This window comes from Thamnophis sirtalis, unplaced genomic scaffold, assembly GCF_051295495.1.
Source record: "Thamnophis sirtalis isolate CommonGarterSnake01/CBP01778 unplaced genomic scaffold, rThaSir2_p1.2 scaffold_11, whole genome shotgun sequence".
Lineage (NCBI taxonomy): Eukaryota > Metazoa > Chordata > Lepidosauria > Squamata > Natricidae > Thamnophis > Thamnophis sirtalis.
Window position 1 is genome coordinate 42,594,070 of NW_028261391.1, and position 21,319 is coordinate 42,615,388.

Below are 21,319 nucleotides of genomic sequence, written 5' to 3' on the forward strand. Positions count from 1 at the left end.
ATATAGCTCACCTGAGAGCTTCCTACATATTTAATCATTTTATTTTTTCATCATATTGAAATGTAGAGTTGAGTAAAGTCTGAGAAGCCTCAAGAATGTACATGAGGAGGAGTCGATGATGTTTTGGGGCCTCTGCATAGCTGGTCTAACTGATAAGAAAAACCTGGGTGAGAGAGATCTGTAGGCTGTAGGCTTGTCGCCTATGTATTATGCATAATCCACATAATGACATAGCTCTCTTCCCCCTTCTGTGCCTGAGCTGCAAAGCCTACTTGCCTCTTGGGTCTGAGGCAGTGTGGCAGCCTGAAGCCTCATGGGCTATAAGCCCTGAGGCTGTAGCCGCAGCTTTGAAAATTGAGCCAGTCGAAACTGTAGTGCTCTGGGGGGAGTACTCACAAGTCCAAATGGTCATAAAGGTGCAATAAATGATATAACTATTCATTTTAGGAAGAGAACAGTAGGGTCACAACTGTCCAGGAGTGGACTGAGTCGAAAGCTGGGTGGCTAGCAGCGGAGGTGGAGCTTAACAACTTTCAAGAATTAGATTCATCCAATCAGGAGCAGCCAAGGTCAACCCATGTCTGGATGCTATCTCCACCTCATTGGAGAAAAACAAAATCCAAGCTAGCGGCACTCCACTGCCCTCATTCATACCCCAAAATTTAAAATAAAACTCACCCTTACTTTTTCTGTCAGTCCGAGACACAATGACAGAGTAACCAACTGTTTAGTTAGTTGAATTAGGAAACCAGAGGATTCTAGAAGTTGGCTTGCCGTTGCCCTGACAAGGGGCACTAAACATGTTTGTTCTGAGACAGCGATTCATTTCAGCAGACAGGCACAGCATTAGACAGGATAAAACTATTCATTCGTGCTTCCTATGCAGCAACCCAATTTGTATCTGCCACTTTCCTCTGGAGAAACCCACTTAAAAGGAGCTTTAAAAGCCAGGGGAGAGGAAGGAAGAAGGGTAAGATTAATCCTGTCTTTTCTGATTTAAAGTATGTGAACAGAAGGAATAGCTGACCGATTATGATTACAGTTTAATGTTTTTGCTGAAGACCATCCATTGCTTCCATTAGGAAAAGCGAGAGAGGCCAGGAACTGATGAGCCAGCAATCTCCACTAGCTTGTCTCAGCAATGCAACATTGATCTCTTTCTCCCCAGCCCAAGGTTTGCAATGCTGTCACTAATCTCCTAGCAGCAATCGTTACTAAAGAGAGGAAAGGGCCACACATCTATAATGCACACAAACACACACACACACACAGATAGATTCTGTGTATTGACAAGATTTGACAGCGTAAGGGAAATTGCCAGAGATAGATGGGAGGCAACAAAAGGACTTGGAGGCAAAACAAAATGTGACCAAATGTCATTTGGGTGCTATTTCCACAGCCTTATGAGGCTATTTAACCAATCAAAGCATCAGAGCAGATTCTGAGAAAACACCCACAATAACCCGACCTATATACTATTTTAAGGCAAAAGTGGTCAGGCTTAAAACATTTATACGTTGCATATAGATTTTCAGGAATGCAGTTTGAAATTATATCAGTTTCATTTTTTAACATGTGCTCAAAACATCTACTGTTTAGCTTTATTTACTTTCTGCCTTTGTTATTTTTACAAATAATTCAAGGTGATAAACATATTCAATACATCTTCCTCCTCCTATTTTTCCCAAAACAACAACCCTGTGAGGTGGCTGAGAGTGTGTGACTGGTCCAAAGTCATTCAATTGGCTTTCATGGCTAAGGTAGGATTTGAACTCAAGTCTTCCATTCTCCAGTTGGTGTCTTAACCACTAGATCACTAGAGCCGAGGTGGCGCAGTGGTTAAATGCAGGACTGCAGGCTACTTCAGCTGACTGCAGTTCTGCAGTTCGGCTGTTCAAATCTCACTGGCTCAGGGTTGACTCAGCCTTCCATCCTTCCGAGGTGGGTGAAATGAGGACCCAGACTATGGGGGGCGATATGCTGACTCTGTAAACCGCTTAGAGAGGGCTGAAAGCTCTATGAAGCGGTATATAAGTCAAACCGCTATTGCTATCAAACTGGCTCCCTTTTGTTTGTTTGAAGGCTTTGCATAGAGAGAATATCCAAGTCATTCTGGTGCTGAATACAATACTAAAATGTTTCAAACTGTTGGACTTAATTCTATTCTGGAAATTGCTTAACTTTATAAAAAAAACCCACAATATTAATGTTTTGGTGAGTATTATAAATTTTATCTCTCTTCAATATAAAAAATAAGTTGAAAACTTCTGTGACAGCAAAAAGTCTATTATTTCAATGTATATATTTATATTTCTTTATTGCTTTTTTATATAGCTATGAAAAGACTTTGCAAATAGGATTCTTTTTTTTTTTACAAATACCAAGATGCAATGAATGAAATGTACTATTGTAAATTATACTAAGGCATAATCTAAGTATCACTACTGTGATTCTGCATTAGCTGGAGTTGTGCAATAAGATGCGATGTTAACATGAAATTACTAATTGTAAATTACCATTTTCTTCTTAAAGATGAAAGGCATTTGCCAAAAATTGCTTCTCCAAATGAGGTTTTCAGCTGTTAAGTTGATCTTAGCATGAACACAAAAGAGGACAGAATGGAGTAAATTTAGACATTTTAGATATCATCTATATAAAATCAACAACTATTCAGACAGAAATTCAATAGCCATGATTAAACAGAACATATGGAGACATAACTGTTTAAAATATATGGTTAAAGATAACTGTCTCAGCTACTCACCTCCAAGGAGCATACTGAGAAAGTGCTTTTCCTCTCTTTTCAATTGTTGAGGTCTTCTTGTATTGCTACTCTGATCAAAATTCTTTAAGTTTATTGGTTAGCACTTGGTACAGATCAACAGTCCCAAAGGTAATACTTACTAAGCATCGGCAGTATAGAATGCTTTAAGATGCATGGCTAGGAAGCAAATCACTTTTCAATTAAGATCAAGACAAGAGCCACACAATCCTTTCTAGGGAAAAGAAACATTCACACAGCTTAACTTAATCAGAAAGCATCTAGGGAAAAGAGGGTTGAACATTTCTAGAGACTATGATATAACGAAGCAAGGGTTTTACAAGCAATGGGATATATTTTAAAACATAAGCCAACACCTCAATCAAAACACCTCAAATTTGTAATTGAATAATGCTTTATTAGGCCCACTCAACCAAGCACAAAAGAGTTTTATAAGCTTTTTGAACACCCCCTCCCTGCCCCAACACCATTTATCAGGGAAATTGCATCCATCCCTGATTAATCCATTCCTGCAACTATCTTTGAACAGCATACTGCATGCCTGAAACATCTGGTTTAACTTTTCTTCTGTCCTCATTCTTATTGCTTGATGAAGAATTCTTGGAAACACTTGAGTTGGTCCTAACTCAACTATGGAATTTTTTTGCAGACCTTCTTAGCTACAACTCTTTTTGAAGCACAATAAGGAGGCACTTAAGCATACAACAGACATATTCCGAACTACAGTTCTGTGTTCCATGGAATGATTACTCATGCTTGTATAAATAATGCTTTCAAATATTTCTAGCATTTCATACATGTAATAATTGCTAACTGACAGCCAATTGTAACAAGCTATAATTTCTTTCACATTATAGATATTCCAGACAAGTACCTGTAAGAAATCTTTATTCCGACAATAGGCTAATTTTACTTTATTAGCAAAACTGTATTTCCTTTTTAATATTTTTCTCAAAATGCTGTTTACTTTCAGCAGTATTTAACCTTTGTAATCTAATGTTGTTCAGAAATCAGATGTTGATTAATATATCTCCAAAGTAATGCATGCACAAGATATACTAATAGTAAAATCTACCACACAAAGGAAAATATATAACGTGTTCCTGAATCAAGAGACTATGAGCAAATAAATGAAAGCCAAAGAGATGGGTGCATAGGCCGTGCTTTCATCTGTGCTCCCAAGGTAGATATCGAATCAGGGAACACAGAACTTTTGAAATTATCCACTAACTTTGGAGATGGTGACAATGAGAGAACTTTAGATTCTAGACAAGTTCAAAGAACCAGAATCAGAGAGGTTGCACCCCAAGGTTCTGAAGGAGCTGGCAGATGTGGTCTCAGAACCACTGAACCATATCTTTCAAAGATCTTGGAACACCAGGTTACTGAGGACTGAAAAAAAGCTGATGTGGTTCCCATCTTCAAAAAAGGGGAAAAAATGGATTCGGGAAACTACAGACCAGCCTGACAACAATACTTGGGAAGATCCTGGAAAAGATAATTAATAAATGGATCTGTGGTCACCTAGACGCAAGCAAAGCTACTACTAGAAGCCAACATCAAAAACAGATCATGCCAAATAAATTTTACTGCAGTCTTTGATAAAGTGACTAAACAGTGGACCAGTGAAATGCTATGGACATAATATACTTGGGCTTTAGTAAGGCTTGTGACAAAGTACACTACCACCTACTTTTTAGTAAAATAGAATAATGTGTGTTAAACAGCATCACCATCAGATGGATTTGTAAGTGGCTAACAAACTGCATTCAACTGCAGTGTCTTCAATGAAACTACATCTACATGGAGGGAGCATGCAGTGGGATACCCCAAGGTTCTGTCTTAGGCCCAATACTCCTCAATAATTTCATAAATGAAGGGATAAAAGTGGAACTCATCATATTTGCAAATGACACCAAATTGGGAGGAAGATTAGAAGAAAGACTCAAGATACAGAAGGACCTTGACAGACTTGAGAACTGAGCCCAAGTCAACAAAATGCAATTTAGTGATGAGAAAAGTAAGGTACCACATATAGTAAGAAAAAAACAAATTTATAGGTGTACAATAAAGGGTACTTGGCTCAATAGTAGCACCTGTGACAGGGATCTATAAGTCCTAATGAACAAGTTTGAGTTAACAGTGTGCTGCACCTGCCATAAATGCCAATGCAGTCCTAAGCAGCATTAACAGAAGAAGAGTATCAAGAACACGTGAAGCATTAGTACCACTATATATTTAAAAAAAAGATGTCGAGGCTCTAGAAAAAGTGCAGAGAAGAGCAATAAAGATGATTAGGGGTTTTGAGGCTAAAACATATAACAAACAATTGCTGGAACTGTCTATATATCTAGTCTAATGAAAAGAACTAAGGATGATATGACAGCAGTCTTCCAAAATTTCTGGGGCTGTCACAAAGAAGAGAAGACCACTATTCTCCAAATCTCCTGAGGGCAAGATAAAGAAGGAACAGATAGAAACCTAAGGTTTCTAAGGAAATTAATGAAACCAAGGAAAAATTATCTGAGAGAGTGAGAACAATTAATCGGACAAACAGCTTGCCTTCAAAAGTTATGGGTGTTCCAACACTGGAGTTTTTAAAAAAGATTTGTCCCTTGACAAAGAATGGTACAGGGTCTCCTGCTTGGGTAGATGACTGAACTAGAAGACCTCCAATGTCCCTTCCAACTCTAATTATATAATTTGTATTCTGTATGTTATGCTGAATCAAAGACATGGCTAATACACGCCATCAACCTCCAAGAATTTGTCTCATTTAGCATCTCAAAGAACAATACTTTCTATATGCCATGGAACAAGTGCTGCTGGGAAGCACATTCATACTTATTTATCTACCACAACCTTCCCACTTGTAGTAAGGCAGTAGTACAATCTAGTGGACTCCTCTTTTTAAGATTTTTCTCACTGAATTCTCCAATGCAACACAGGCAAAGAAAAGTCACACTGGCAATGTTTGAAAATAAAAATTGACAAATAAAAACTGAGATGTGGGTGGGGAAGTATGGTACAAACTAGATATGGGTTGACAGAAAATGGTTTATGGCATATAAAGATTATATACCTATGTGCCCACAAACATGAAGAGTTGTTGCATAAGCTGAGAAAGGTTGGTGTCACAGGTAACACTTAAATAAGAAATCTTATTTTTAAAAGGTTAAATTAATGAAAACAAATAATGGAATACACAAATGACATTTTTGTGTATAGCAAATTTGGATCACCCCCCCCCCATTTATGGAAAAATTCCAGTGGCTATGCTTATCCAATGGAGGCAGAATCAGGACTTAAAGTTGCCAGAGCTTATAGGACTGTGGAGAAGAAGGAGTCTTCATACACATGGAGAAAGGAACAATGTAAAAGATCCTGTGGGGCCCAGAGTATCCGGTTTGCCTAGATAATGGTGAGAGCCACATGAAACCAGAGATTAAGCAATACTCTTTTAGCCACATTCTTTGCCCAGCTGTACAGCATTGAAAACATCTCACATCTGACATATTTGTATTGTGGCCACATGGCAATGCTCCACAAAAGAATTGTCTAAAAAAACAATTTATTTCTTTCTCATGCTCCAATTTCTTCACTGAAAATTAAACAAGGAAAAAAAGCTGTTCCTGGAGAATTAAAATAACCAGATATTGCATTGACAAATCAATTATTATAGTTCCCACAGGGACAGTGGGGAAAAATAGCATTATTCAGCTAGTTAAATACTTTAAATATCCCACTGATTTCAGTAAGAAAAGCATATTTTTAAAATTATTCCCACTGAAGAAGGGAGAATTTTTGGAACAACTATGCCAAATTCATGAATAAATATATTTAGTTTCAGAACCAAATTAATTTGTGGTAACAAGTAACCTTCTTTCCAATATTTTATAAGGTCAGTTTTCCTTTTTTTAAAAGAGAGTTTTGGAAGTATTCAGAGGAAATGTTACTTCCTTGCCAGCTTGAGTATCATCATATTCAAAAATATTATCAGGACTGAAAACAAAGACAGTTGGTTTGATTCCATTAAACAATGACTCCCACCCTCAATAGTCACTCGAAAACAGGAGGAGAATCCATAATCCAATCCAAGCACTCCTTTGTTATTCATGACTTTAAAAGATTGTTATCACATCTGATACACTACAGTAGCTTCAGTTTCAAATCTACATATCTAAAAAAAGCAGATACAGATCTAACTACTCAACAATTACAAGAATAACATAAATAGTATGTAAAAAAGGAGTGATTTCCAAATCCAATTTTGATATAAAGACTTTATTGTCTCTGTTAAACAAAGAGGTATACTCCAATTGTGGCCCCTTGACCTAAGAAATATCAAGATATTTTACAGTTTCTTAATTCTGATACTCTTCAAGATGTCAATTGCTGTAACTTTTTTGACAATCAATCATGGCTGAGGAGTTATGGGAATTGTAATTTGTGCAACTGGAGAATACAGGGTTGAGAAAAATGAGTTTATCATAAATGAATTTACACTGGATTTTATGACCAAGCAAGAAACACTTTTCAATGAATTAAATAAACAAAGTAGTAAAAAATCAAGGGAGGTTCAAAAAGTAGTAAGTACATTACAGTTACAGATTTTTTTTTAAAAGGAAAGGAAATGGGAGACTGTAGTTTAACAGAAAAGAGCACATTTAGGTTGACCACCGTTCCTATGACCTTAACCAGTGGTCATGCTAATGTTGGGATCAAATATCAACTGGAAAGTTAACAATTTTTTATTCAGTGGAATTAGCATCTGCTTAGAGATACTCTTAAATTAAATCCCCACTTAGCCTTAACATTTTCTGCAATCTTGGATAATTACTTGCTCTTTGTTTGACTCTCAGCCTATCATACTACCACCACATATGGTTCCATAAACCTCCAGCAATGGTTTTAATTCTGTCCCTCAGTAGTCCTCAAAAGCTATCAACCTTGACAGCACTTCTTCCAACTGACCAACGCAAAACCCAAAAAACTGGCATCCAACTGGTACAGTGTTCTTCAATGTTATTGCTACATTCTCTGCCAATTTTCTACTTAAACGATGGTGTAACATCTCAGCAGATGTAATACCTTTAGGAAAAAGAGTTAGAAAGCTTCAAAAAGGGGCTGAGAATTTCACGCAGCCTGCAGATTACCTGTTTTTACTTTACGAAAAATATTCTTTCTGACAAGGTCATTCCCCTCCTTACACCAACCCCAAATGGGTCTAAATACACTCAACAGCTGTATTAGTAGTTATTTATAGTTATATTAGTAGAATAGTAGTTGTAGTAGTCTTTTTATTTTTAAGACAATCAAAATGTTTCTTCCACTTTTACAGAAAGTGAGAAATTCCAAAGAAAGGTCAGCAGTTGAATTCTGTGACAGAATTGCATGAGTATGCATATAAAGCCCTAAATTAAGGAAGCCTACAGAGGAAGCAAAATTATTTTTCAATGCATACTTACACAATGCTAAAAAAAAAACTAGAACTGGAAAGAAACAAATGTTTTAATGGGAAGCCCCAATAAGTTTCACTGTTACTTGGAGACTGATGTGTACAGATGGTAGTGGAATACAGGAATTATTTATTTCTGCTTCTGTTCTGTGCAATCCTAGGAACTTGGGGTCATTTATGGAGTGCTTTTTCAACACATAACTAAGGAAAGTCATAATTTAAAAAAATAATTAAAAATGTGAATTAAATGATTGAATTTTATTCATCAATGAAACCAATTTTTAAAAAAGATTATTCTAGCTTTCAAGCTTCATATTCAAAAATAAGAACAATACTTAAAATGGTCTGAAACATATAAGTGAATCATAGAACCTGTAAATCCAGAAAGACGAAATTCAGCCTCCAAACCTTCTTAAAGTTCACAGGAACCACCTGACAACACTGTAACATTACTAGAAGTGGGATTAAAAATGTCAGGTCATTCCCCTCCTTACACCAACCCCAAATGGGTCTAAACTTTGACTGAAATTTGGTCATTTTGTCATAGACTTTCAGAAATGTAATCTTGGGGTGTTGCAGAGGCAAATGGAATGCTGGGGTTACATGTGATCTGAAGGCCACTAGCCCTACTTAATATTAAACTTGTGGCCTGCCCCAATTACAACATTAATAACAATTGGTGTGTTGTCCATAGTAAACATGCAATTTACTTCATTATGTTAATGAGAAATTAAATAATTCTACTTCCTAATTGTGGACTGCTGAGATTTAAATTTACTGGATCAATCTGACTTCTCTTAGAATGCTGAAGTCTATCAATTAAACTATGTGTACACAGGAGCTGAAAAAGGGAAGCATGGGATTTAGAATAAAGTTAGGATTTTCATTCTATCCCCAAGATTTGTTGGAGGGGAAGACCAGATCTGGATCTTTTCTCTGTTATATATAATTTTAATGACAAAAACAAATATATGGATTTGCAGCAGAAGATGACTTTAAAGGCTGCAAGAAAAGGAGTTTGGAGTTGTAACTTGCTGTTTCCGCATCCAGTATAAATATTTGTTGCTCAGAATGCTTTATATCTAAGCAGAGGATGAGCCTAGACTTGTATATATGAGCTGTATATGTAAGATTTTGAGTGGGGGGGGGAGCCTAGTTCTTGACGTGATCCATCTGGAGCTTCTAAATGGAGAGAAAATAAATTTGCAGCAAGAAAGGAGAAAATGATAACAAGCTGTGAAAATGCACATATACAACATTCAAACAAAATGTGCCATAGTCTAGAACTCTTTTGTACCTTCTGACTCAATGAACAAAACACTGTTTGCCAGAAGAACTTGATTAAGATTTATTTAACAATATTTAAGCTTTTAGCCAGAGGAATTCATTTATACTTAGATCCTTGTGGGCAATTCTCTCAGACAACTTGGTCATTTGATAGATGTATTTTTACTAGTAGTATTAATGTTATTATTTGATATTATTGTGCACATAGGAGAGATGTTCCCAGTGGTTTTGCCAGCAATAAGAACTTCCGTGAAAGGCTCAGCAGGTAGATTTATGTGACAGATTCTTGTTAATGACAGCACAAAACCAAGATTAAGCAAAGCTGTGACAAAAACTCATGAATTAAAAAAGGTAAATGTAGGGAGAAGGAAGCTAAGAAACTGAGGAAATGTGGGGGGGAAGTACCGAAGGAGAAAACTGAGATAATCTATTTTCAGCAGCAAAATGTGGCAATCCACACCAATTGGCTGCTCCAAGGAGCTTAAGAAGATGCATGCTCAGTCAATCTTTTCCAAGCCAAAATGGATGCTCTTCATGTCTCCCTCCATGCAGAAAAATAGCTGGCGGGGGGGGGGGGGAGGGTGTTAATATGATGTTTCCCAAGAGAACCACTACCCTAATCACTACAATAAACACACTCTGCTGCAAATCAGCAATACAAAGAGAAAACCTAATTGTAGCTATTCCACACAATGCTTGGTTCGGATCTCAATAAGTTACTTTCTTATGTGGAAAAAAGGAACAAATCAAATTCAGAACTAGGTCATTTGGTACATATGAGTTTCAGTAAATTCTGCCACACAATAACCCATTGGGGCGTGCAAATGGTACCCCAAGAGCTGGAAAGTCCATATCTCCTCTCCCTATTTGTCTTTATGCTAGATACCTTCTAGCTAGTTATTGGGGCGTCAGCTACACAAATGTCTTAGAAAAAGTGAGCTATATTTGAGGTCTAGGAAGCTTATTTAAGTTCTTTAAGGACGCCATGGGTCTTAAAAGGTTCATACTTCCCTGTCTTTTCTTCTGTAAAGGAAAAATATAAAACTCCTGAAAGGAGGAAGCAAGGCTACCAAATGTGCTGAGCCCCATTTTTAACTGTGCCTGAAGTATAGTTTGCTTAGGGCAGAGCACAGCAGAAAGGAGATGACCTCGAAGAACCTCTGGAAGCATGTTCTCATGCAGGCATAAGGCACACTTTGGCTCTAAATTAGCAGAAACTATTGAAATATGGTATGGCAAGGTGAGAATCTTCAATGCATACAAGGATGAAGTCACTTGAAGGAGTTGTTTCCTTTCTCTCAATATAAGAATGCGATCCCTTCTCATGTTCACATTTCTCGCCACCTTTTTCATGGCTTAAAGGACATATTGCTTTGGGCTTTTCAAGCCTAATGCTAGATGGATGTTGGTTGTCGGCATGACATTTCTTGGAAAACCTAATGGCCTATGTAACTTTCATACCTATACTCCGCATCAAATAGGGATCAATATGCCAATGGAATGCACCTTGATTCTAATTTTATTAAGAACAATGCAAAACAAAGGTAGGATACCAGCAGTCTTAAAGCAGAGTACCAGATTTCAGCGTCTTCATTATTTAGGAGCATGTCTCTGGACCACATATTGGGCCCACAGAAATTCAACATGATAGATGGTTCCAGCCCAGTATGCTCTATGCTCTGCAGCCAGAAAAAAAGGCAAGTGACCCTTCCCATACACATACCAATCTGCAATGACAGCCAATATGGGAGGCGGGGGTTAGTTTGCATTTCTAGTAAATGAGCATTCTGTGACTTGTCATGATCATTACTGCAGCTACTTTGTAAGAGTACAACAACACCAATTGTGCTTTGAGTAATCTCACTCTCAGCAAGTCGCGGTGTTCTTCTTTTAAAAAAAAATGCAGAGTAAAGAAATGATAATTCTTAGCATACTGTAACAACTACAATTGTCTAACAATATTCCTCCTCTCCAAAACAAAACACTTAAAAATAAACAATTAGGTAAGCGTGATACCTCTGTAACAGGCACAAACAAAGAGGACAATCAATTCAAGTGTCTCTGTGAAAAAGGTACTGCTATTATCAAGACCAACCTGGAGTAGGAAAACTGTAAAAGCCGTTGCATTCTGGATGCAGAAAGTGTACAGAAGCTCCCAGAACGTAGAATAAGGATGCACTTAGCAATGCTAAAATGGCACTACTTCCAAGTTTAATAATCTTTTAGCTGATGATTTGTATGCATTTATGAGCACTAGTGAATGACCTTCAAGAATACCTGTAAGACACTGAGAAGATGCATTAAAGAAATACAAGTCCTTTCTTTTCAGAAATACAGATTTTCCACATTACTGAATAGCAAATTAAGAAAAAGAAAAGACTGATATCTCAATTCAAAAAGGTAACAGCAGCAGCTGTACTTGAGAAGATTCAAGTATTGATGTCCCTTTAAGCAGTCATATATGGGATCCTGTGCTACTAAACCTGCTGCATCCTATCCTTTTTTTCCAATATGTTTGGTTAAGGACTACAAGCAAAGAGTTCTTTAAGTGAAATGCATCCGGACCAATATTTCTGCTGCTCTTTGAAATAACATTGTCAACAGCAACAGAATTCTGTTGACCAGATGAAAGCTCCAGGAATCCCAAAATACTGCACATACTTCAATGGCAGAAGCTGTTTCAATAAAAGATTATCACCCAATGAATTTTCCTGCTCCCAGCAGGCTCTATAATGTGTGCCAGACATGAAAACATAGGTTGTTCCATTACCCTAGATACATTATTCAAAGAGGCAAAATGAAGTGATACAGCCACCACTGTAGTGGAAATAATGCAAGAATGAATCCCTTACAAAGGAAATCTACTTCATCAGTGGTTTTACATAAACAGCTCTTGCTTATGAAGCCAGGTTTCATTACAGGCAGGAGAAATGTTATCTTTTTGTGGACAAGCTAAAATGAACTACCGTATAATAGGCCTATGTGACACAGCAATATTACAAAGTCAGTCAACAATTATTGTTTATTCTTAATATACAAAACACTATCCAGTTCAGAATTAATGAATGGCAAGGAGCATGCTTATTCATTGAGGATGGCTTGGAGCAATAAGATTACTAACTTCCATAATGCCATTGATGGTTTAATACAGTACTTTTTTTCAATCAAAGTAGGACATCATGAGAAAGGTTAAAAGGATAAGCCAAACTCAGAATCCGATTGTGTACATGGGAAATTGTAAATCTGGCAATACTTTAATTTAGGACTGCAATCTTAGGCATGCTTACTTAATTATTATTAAACCTCTAGAAAATGATCTTAGTAAATAGCATTAGATCCCAGAGAAAAGAAAAACCGAGAGTCGTTATAAAAACAAGATATTTAATCAGTTCTATTGTAAACTTCATTGTAGATTCAACATAGCTCCAAAGTCCTTAAGTCTACACAGGCAAAGCAAACAATTTGTGGGCACTATTATCACCAAACCTACTGCAAAACCTGCAACTTGGCTTTTCGCTTTCCAAGCATTTCATTGTTCCAAGAAAGGAAAGCCATGTAAGAACAGGATTTAAGTATACATTTAAATAAGGGAAGCATGCAACAATATTTGCCCATAAATCTAATTTCTCTACTGATGATTTGCAAACTAAAGTTGTTTGTTTAGAGGTTTTTTTGGAGGGGGGAGTTTAACATAAAAGTTCCAAGAGCATGAAACAATAATTCATTTACAATGTTTCATCAAGTAAAAATGTATTCAGAGGATGGGGGAGAGGACCATTGTATGCCAGTATTCACATATATTTGTCTTTGCAGACAGAGAACACTTTTGGATAAGTTTCTTGATATGATATCCCTGAGTCAGTTTACATAAAAGCAGATTATAGGGCGATTAGAACAATTAATCAAAATTTGACCAAGGTGCATTGAAAAGATAGCAACAACAGAAGAATCAATACATATAATTAATAACTCTACGCAGCATCCCATGCTAAACAAGTCTAACAAATGGGGAAATGGGGGGATAAATGAGCTGTGCAGCAGAGATAAGACAAATATGCTTTGTTCTGGCCTCCCAAGACTGCCTACTCACTGGAAGGATTACAGAGGATATCACCAATGGGCACAAAACATAAACATAAAACCTGTATGGCACTAGAGGAGCAGTGTTTGAGACCAAGGCTCTAAAAAGTAGCAGGAATTAATGACTTACAGTAGGATGCCAATCAAACAATAAATCTTTAAACATGACTCTAAGATAGCAAGGAAAGTAAGAAAATAGAAGCACTTCAGATGATTTAAAGAATAAAACCCAACATGGAAGAGAAAAATCACAAGGCAGGCTAAAAGATACTACATACATATATACATGCATGCATGCATGCATGCATGCATGCATACATCCTTTAAATTAGGCGACCGTAGATGGAAGCAATTTGTGCATGAATTGGGGATGACTAGAATGTATCAGGGTGGAATGCTTTCAAAAGATTGACTTTAGCTGGATTTTTTAATCTATACTCGAAAACCTTGGCAAACCAGGTAAAAGGAAACCATAATGAGAAGATGAAAGGTGTTTTGGGAATTAATGTGGGCACGAGAAAAAGATATGTCTCTGGGAATAAAGGATGCTTAAGAAGATTAATGCCATCTAAAAGGAAAATGGGGTGGGGGATAGAGACATGGGGAAAATTCAGCAGGCAAGTAGGGTAAATGCACGAACAATCAACAGGACAACCTAAGAGAAAAGTTACTTGCTAAAAAGCACAGGTATAAAATAACTATGTACAAACAAGATTTCTATGCATTTCTGTGAATTAGGCATGGCATTCATTAACTCTACAGGAGTGGATAATAATAGAAAAGGGCTATTACAATCAGCAAACATGTACAAAGACAGCAGCCAATGTTACAAAAAATAAGTAAAACAAAAGTCTATAAAATATATAAAGGAATCTTAGTGTTTCTTCCATATGCACTATAATGCAGAAAAATAAGGATAGCTCTGACAATGAGAAGTGTTAACACTGCCAATGGTTAACAATGGAAAGATTTATTGTTGACAAAGGCCCAGGTTTAGAGAAATAAGATTCACGTACATATGCATGAAACTCCAAATCAAATGAAGGGAATGTGTTAAAATGTGTGAAATGAGGTAGACAAGGGATAGCATTTCACATCTGAAGTAAAAAAAACACCTCCAGACACCCATTTCTCTGAAAGCTCTTAAATGGGACCCTGAACTTCTGCCCCTTATTCTGGGTGAATGGAGACTGACTGTAATGGACATACATTCCACACATTCTCAGGAGCCCTCTCTGCCACAGGAAGATTGAAGAGGTACACACTAACGCTCTGAATGAAAAGGAGTTAAAATCTCAGGGAAATCCTACAAAGTATATGAGGGAAACCAGTTCTAGAGTGTATAAAGCAGGAAAGGAGAGTTCCAGCAGAAGGTAGTGGAAAAGAAAGACGGCTATGGGATCAATGAGCACAATATAGAGACAGGCAGGCCACGTATATGGGATTGATATAATTCTTTCTGCCTTCATTCCTTTCAAAGGCTTAGCAGCTGCATGAGACACAGAAAATTCCATAGGTGCAATCTCTCGCGCTCTCTCCCTCCCTCCCTCCCTCCACAAGCACATGAAGAGGAATGAGGGGCCTGCCTAATATGTGTCTCTCACACACACAAATGGCCAAGAAGAGAAAAAAGGGGCACCAACTGCACAGAACACAAAGTCTCAGGACTAAGTTGCATACTGAAAACAGAGGGAAAAGGAGAGAGAGGGAAGGAGAGAGAGAATGGATGGAAAGGGGAGCTAGGTAAGTAGCAAAACAGTTCAACAATTGATTCTGAGCTTGATGACAAAAGCAGCCAGCAGTGAGAGTGAGTCACAACAGTGCAGTAAATGTGAATCAAATTTGGCTGAAGAGTCAGGGGCCAGCTGGCCCATGGAGAACGGTATCTTTCCGTCAGCCATCAGCCTGCTGAGCAAAGTAGTTGGCGTAAGTCAGCTATGGAAACTGCCAAGCTTGGAGATATTCAACAATAAGCTCCTAGCACTGGGTGATTTGTGAAGTACAGGTAGTGGTTAGAGTGTCAGATTAGCAAAGAGAACTCCGGGCATCCATACATAACACCCAGGCTTAGAGAAGCTGAAGCTCACTGGCTGACCTTGAGCTTTACTGCCTCCTCCAGCCTACCTAACAAGGTTGTAGTGAGGAAACATAGAGGTGGGGAGAACTATAAATAATAGATGAAGGTGGAGGGGGGAAAAAGAGACCACTGTGCGAAGGAGCCTCCCCCTCCCGTCTCACCTGGGAGGTTTGACCGCGGCGCTCTCTCGCTTGTCCAAGACGCCGGGCACGCAGTTGGTGAGCTCGGTCCAGTCGGCGTGCAGCCCGCAGCTCCAGCCCGTGGAGAAGCGCGAGAAGAGCCAGGTCTCCCGGCGGTTGGGCCGGTAGCAGGTGCATTTCTTCTGCCCGGGCCGGCAGTCGCAGGGGACCTCGAGGCGCACGTTTTGCACCAGGTGGCGGCCGAAGGTGGTGCCGCCCGTCTTCTGGATGTGCAGGAAGACGATCACGTCGTCCCCCTTCATGTCGAAGGCCAGCTGGCGCTCCAACTCCCGCACGGGGAAGTAGTACTTCTTGACGTAGTGCGGGTCCGGAGTGGGGAAGAGGTCCAGCTCATCCTGGTACGAGCGGCCGCTCGGCGAGCCCAGACTCAGCCCCGGCCCCACATATTGGTACAGGATGAGCATGAAGCACACCGACCCCGCCACGATCAGCAGGAACTTGCTGTTCCTTTCAACCATGGTCCTTCCAGCGCGCTTCATATGCCACCATCTCCCGGCAATGGGGAGGCAGCGGCGGCGGCGGCGGCGGCTGTTCCTGGAGGTGTTGGCGGCGCCCAAATACGCTCCTCTTGTTTCGGCTTTGCTTCGAGCACCAGTACCGACAACCAAATCGGCGCCTCCCTTTGCAAGAAGCGGGGATTCCCTTCCCCTCTCCTTTCCCCCCCTTCTCCTTCAGTCAGATCGGCAGAAGGGGAGGCGAAGACGAAGGAGGGGGGCGGCGTACAGCGCGGTTCCCAATGACCCCCTCCCCCGGTTCCGCCTCCCTCGCAGCCCCGTCCCGCCTCTGCCTACGGGACTTTGCTTCCCCTTTCACTCCAGCTCCGATCTAGCCAGGCGATCGGCTCACACGATCCGCAAGCCCTCGGTCTAGCGCTGGCTGGTTGGCTCGCTCGCCGCCGCACGCTACTTCCAGTCCTTCCTGCCTGGTTTCCTATTGCCAAGCCCCACCATGATCTGAGCCCAGCATGCACAGCGCCGCCTCCACTCACTTCTCGAGCTGCTCCAAGCGCGCACTGGAGAAGGGAGAGCAGTCGCGGCGGCGGCGGCGGCAGCAGCAGCAGCAAATACAGGCACGCCGCAAAGACAGCAGTTCTGGAGGCTCCGAAGTTGCAAGCGCCCGCCCGTAGAAATTTTGGGTGTGCGCGCGCTGCTGCTGCTGCTGCTGCTGCTTCGGTAGCTGCGATGTTTTGGGGACTTCTCCACTTCCTCCTTTACATAACCGAAGCCTACCAATGGGGAAGCGCAGTTATCGATCTTCACGTTCAAGAGCAATGATATCCATGGATTTCAGAACTGGCGGTCAGATCTCCCACTCTCTTCTTCGCCCCCTCCGCTTCGGATCCAGGAGAAAGGAAGGACCGCCTGTTCTTCAGTCTCGAAATCTATTTTGCTCGCTTTTCTAATTAAAGGAAGACCCACCCGGGGATCCAGGTTCTACAGTATTATCTTCTCTGGTTATCCACCTCCTCAAGAGCTTTGGAACAATTGCACGATTCTTCAACAGGTGCTACTTTCCCCTGGCGTTAAACTGAGCGATGAATCAAAACTGATCCGAAAGTCAGTTATCGCAATCATCTTCATCCGAAAATTTATATACCATTCTTTATTACAAACCCTGGAATTGGTTGACAATCCGATGCTACAATAATGTAATACAAAACTTTTAGTTCCTAAAAATAGAAAAAGCAACATTTAGATATTCAGTTTTACTTTACAAGTAAGAATGTTATCTTGAACAAGACAAGTAACCAAGGATGTTTTAATACTGTTAAGGATTGTGAAAAGATTTTTCTTTTGAAGGCTGTTTGGGAATGATCCACAAAGTCACTTTCCTCTAATAATTATAATCAGCTTTTTTATTTCTTTGTTTATGAATGGCATGATTCGATCCAGAGATCTTTCACATACTTAACAAATGGTCTTGTGCAGATCTCATCAAAATGAGTGATCAAATGGGAAAATTCAGAGCTCAATTACCCTTTGGACAGAATCCCATCACAATAATTGAATTTACTTTGTAATATAGATGCAGTTGATTGCTGAATCTGACCCCTATTGAATTGTTTCAGAGGTGATATTCAGCCAGGTCTGACAGGTTCTGGAGAACCAGTAGCGGAAATTTTGAAAATGGGGTGGGAATGGGGATTTTGCAGTATCCATCCCCTGCCACGCCCCCAAAGCCACACCCAAAGAACTGGTAGTAAAAATCTTTGAAGCCCACCAGTGAATTGTTTGAAGATTCATACTAGAATGCCTAGTCCAAAATTATTTTGTGTGAGATGAAAAGGGAAATCTTTTTCAAACCGTGTGCAAAAGCTGTAAATTACCCTGTATTGAGTATTGAGTATTCAGGATTTTCTTTTAGAGCATCAGACTTTTCCTTAGAGGGCATAAATAAGGCTACTAGGGTATCCATCTTTCTCTTCAATGGCTTGCTGCCTTTTCAGCCATTATCACCTTAGACAACTTCCTCATTCCAACTAATAGTAGGGCCACTTTTGGCCTTTATCACTAAAAAAGATCTTGTAATACTGCCTTCAGCTTAGTTAAAGAATAAATATTTTCATTGCTTTAGGCATTGTCTTTAAGGAAAGTAAAAGCAGAAAAAGAATGTGATGAGAAACAATTTTCCTCCCCCTTTGTCTCCCAGGTCTCTGCCTCATCCCATCAATCACAGTAATCTCTTCATTGTGATGTCACAAAGAGTTGCTCTTCTGATGTCACAAAGGCAGGATTATGAGAATGAAAAATGAATAGGGAATGCACCCAGAGGTATGTTTTGCAAGACAAGCAGCCATTTAACTTTAATAAACAAATAAATAAAAATGTGGAACAACTAGAATCTCATAGTAAAATAAAGTATGAGAAAAACTAAAATTGCTGGCAGGCAAATCTAATCATCCAACATCATCAAAAGGAAATTATATTGGTGCAAGATTATTCTGAAAGTTGAATGTGATGAACTTGGCAATGAAAATTATAGTACACTAGAAAGAGAGGGAGGGATGAACTCAAAATATATTATCAATTTTCACAATCGATAGCTATGGTGGAAAATGCAAGAAAGCACAACTCCAAATGTAGTTATTCTATGCCCCCTCCCCCCAAGAAGCATGAAGTCCCTGATCTAAAGAATGTACCTCAGAATATAAATAATGAAATTGCCATATTTTTCACCAGGAATTGAGTGGAATGTATGGTACTTTTCTTAATATGCTACACATCATTGGAGTCAGTGTATCTTACATGCAGGTGAATGTCAGTGCACAAGTTTGTAGACCACTTTGTATAAAAATAGACTTTTGTATTATTGCTGTTATAGTTTGGAGAAGAAAAGCCTGTTTGGGAATTTCAACAACATCCCTATTTTTTTTTTTTAAAAAAAAGCTTCCCTCTACAAGAGGGCTGCTGCTAAATTTGGAATTACTGTAGTTTGCAGTCCTGGAAAAATGGATGAGATTCCCCAATAGTTTTGCATCCTGTAATGCCAGTGGAAAGCCCTCCAAACTGTCATACAGAATAAATGGCATTTGTCATCCTTCCCAGAGAAGGCCATCTTGGCTAGGGATGCTGGGAATTCTCAGGCAGAAGGTTTAGGAATGTTATAAGAGGAAAAGAGCCATGGAGGCCAAACCATTTTTATGCCTATTACTAATACTGGAGAGAGCCAATTGTTTCTAATGCTATTTTCCTATCATGGTTTTATAGATGGCATCATCTGTAGCATTCTATCATATAAAAAGACTTGATTACAACACATTCTGGCAAATGCATATCAGATACAGGCAGGGGAAGGGGGAAACGTCATGCCTCACTCTCATTTATGAACTCCCCACAGTCTCCTATATTAGAGTCTCCTTGACAAAAATAGGGATAAAAGTTCAATGTAACAATCCGGCAGAAAAGAGAGTCAGAGTTTACATGTCAGTCAAAAACTCTAATAAAAAATTACCTACCTATCTATCTACCAAAGCTTCCTCTTTCTTCCCTCTCCCCTCCACCCAGTATTGGGTTTTCATTTTTTTTACTACTGGTTTGCTCGTGTGCAGGTGGGCGGAGCCTCCCGCCGCCACCACTACTGGTTGACCCCATCCAGGCCAAACCAGGAGCAACCACCTCTGCCACCTTTCTCTGGCTAAAAATTGCTTTCTGTTTATATAATGGCTTGAAAGAAAATACAATAACGATGTCGAAAATAAATCCTTTCTATTCGTACCTAGGCAACTGGTAGGTTTCCTATTCAACTTTCCTAATCATTAAATATAAAGCATGATTGTATGACCTGAGACTCCAGGGTTATATGTATCCCCCACCCCACTCCAAGCCTTGGGTACACGTCCCCAAACCTCTGTAAACTGTTGCTGGACTGTGGTGTTTAATATGATGGGAGAACACAATGCTAGTAAAATGAGATAGAATCATTTTAAATGAAGTTAATTTAATGAAACTGACATTACAATACAATAATACAATACAATAGCAGAGTTGGAAGGGACCTTGGAGGTCTTCTAGTCCAACCCCTGCTTAGGCAGGAAACCCTATACCGTTTCAGACAAATGACTATCCAACATCTTCTTAAAGACTTCGAGTGTTGGGGCATTCACAACTTCTGGAGGCAAGCTGTTCCACTGATTAATTGTTCTTAACTGTCAGGAAATTTCTCCTCAGTTCTAAGTTTCTTCTCTCCTTGATTAGTTTCTACCCATTGCTTCTTGTTCTACACTCAGGTGCCTTGGAAAATAGTTTGACACCCTCTTCTTTGTGGCAACCCCTGAAATATTGGAAGACTGTTATCATGTCTCCCCTAGTCCTTCTTTTCATTAAACTAGACATACCCAGTTCCTGTAACCATTCTTCATATGTTTTAGTCTCCAGTCCCCTAATCATCTTTGTTGCTCCTCTCTGCACTCTTTCTAGAGGCTCCACATCTTTTCTACATCGTGGCGACCAAAACTGAATGCAGTATTCCAAGTGTAGCCTTACCAAGGCATTATAAAGTGGCATTAACACTTCACATGATATTGATTCTATCCCTCTGTTTATGCAGCCTAGAACTGTGTTGGCTTTTTTGGCAGCTGCTACACACTGCATTGATTTGTTGTAATTCCACATCTACAAGTGACACTCTTGGCCCAGGAAAGGTCCTTGTGTATAGGCATGGTGAATTAGGCAACTCATCCCTTCTCAAATCAGCAAACATAAATCTTTCACAGTACCCAAATAATCACACAAAGAATGTCATATTTAATGTCATTTTCTTAAATAAACACAGTTGGTTTTATCCCCACTTTGTGTACCATATTTGAGAGCAATTCTATCTTCATAATGAAAGAAGAAACAGTGGAGAAATGAAGCTTTATTTAAGTTTGGAAGTTGATTTGGGAAGTGCTGGCATTTATGCACTATTTTATGTAAGCAGTTGAAATAAATGTGAGA

General features: G+C 39.3%; 1 protein-coding gene across 1 annotated transcript in view; it reads right to left on the reverse strand.

Annotated features, from left to right (window-relative positions):
• The window catches only part of HS6ST1 (heparan sulfate 6-O-sulfotransferase 1), a 182,552-nt gene extending 165,679 nt beyond the window's left edge, over window positions 1-16,873 (reverse strand). Inside the window, exon 1 of the mRNA XM_014056204.2 lies at window positions 15,846-16,873. Within this exon, the coding sequence (XP_013911679.2) occupies window positions 15,846-16,363 (518 nt within the window). The 5' untranslated portion in view covers window positions 16,364-16,873. The remainder of the gene's footprint in view (window positions 1-15,845) is intronic.
• Window positions 16,874-21,319: the final 4,446 nt, after the last annotated feature.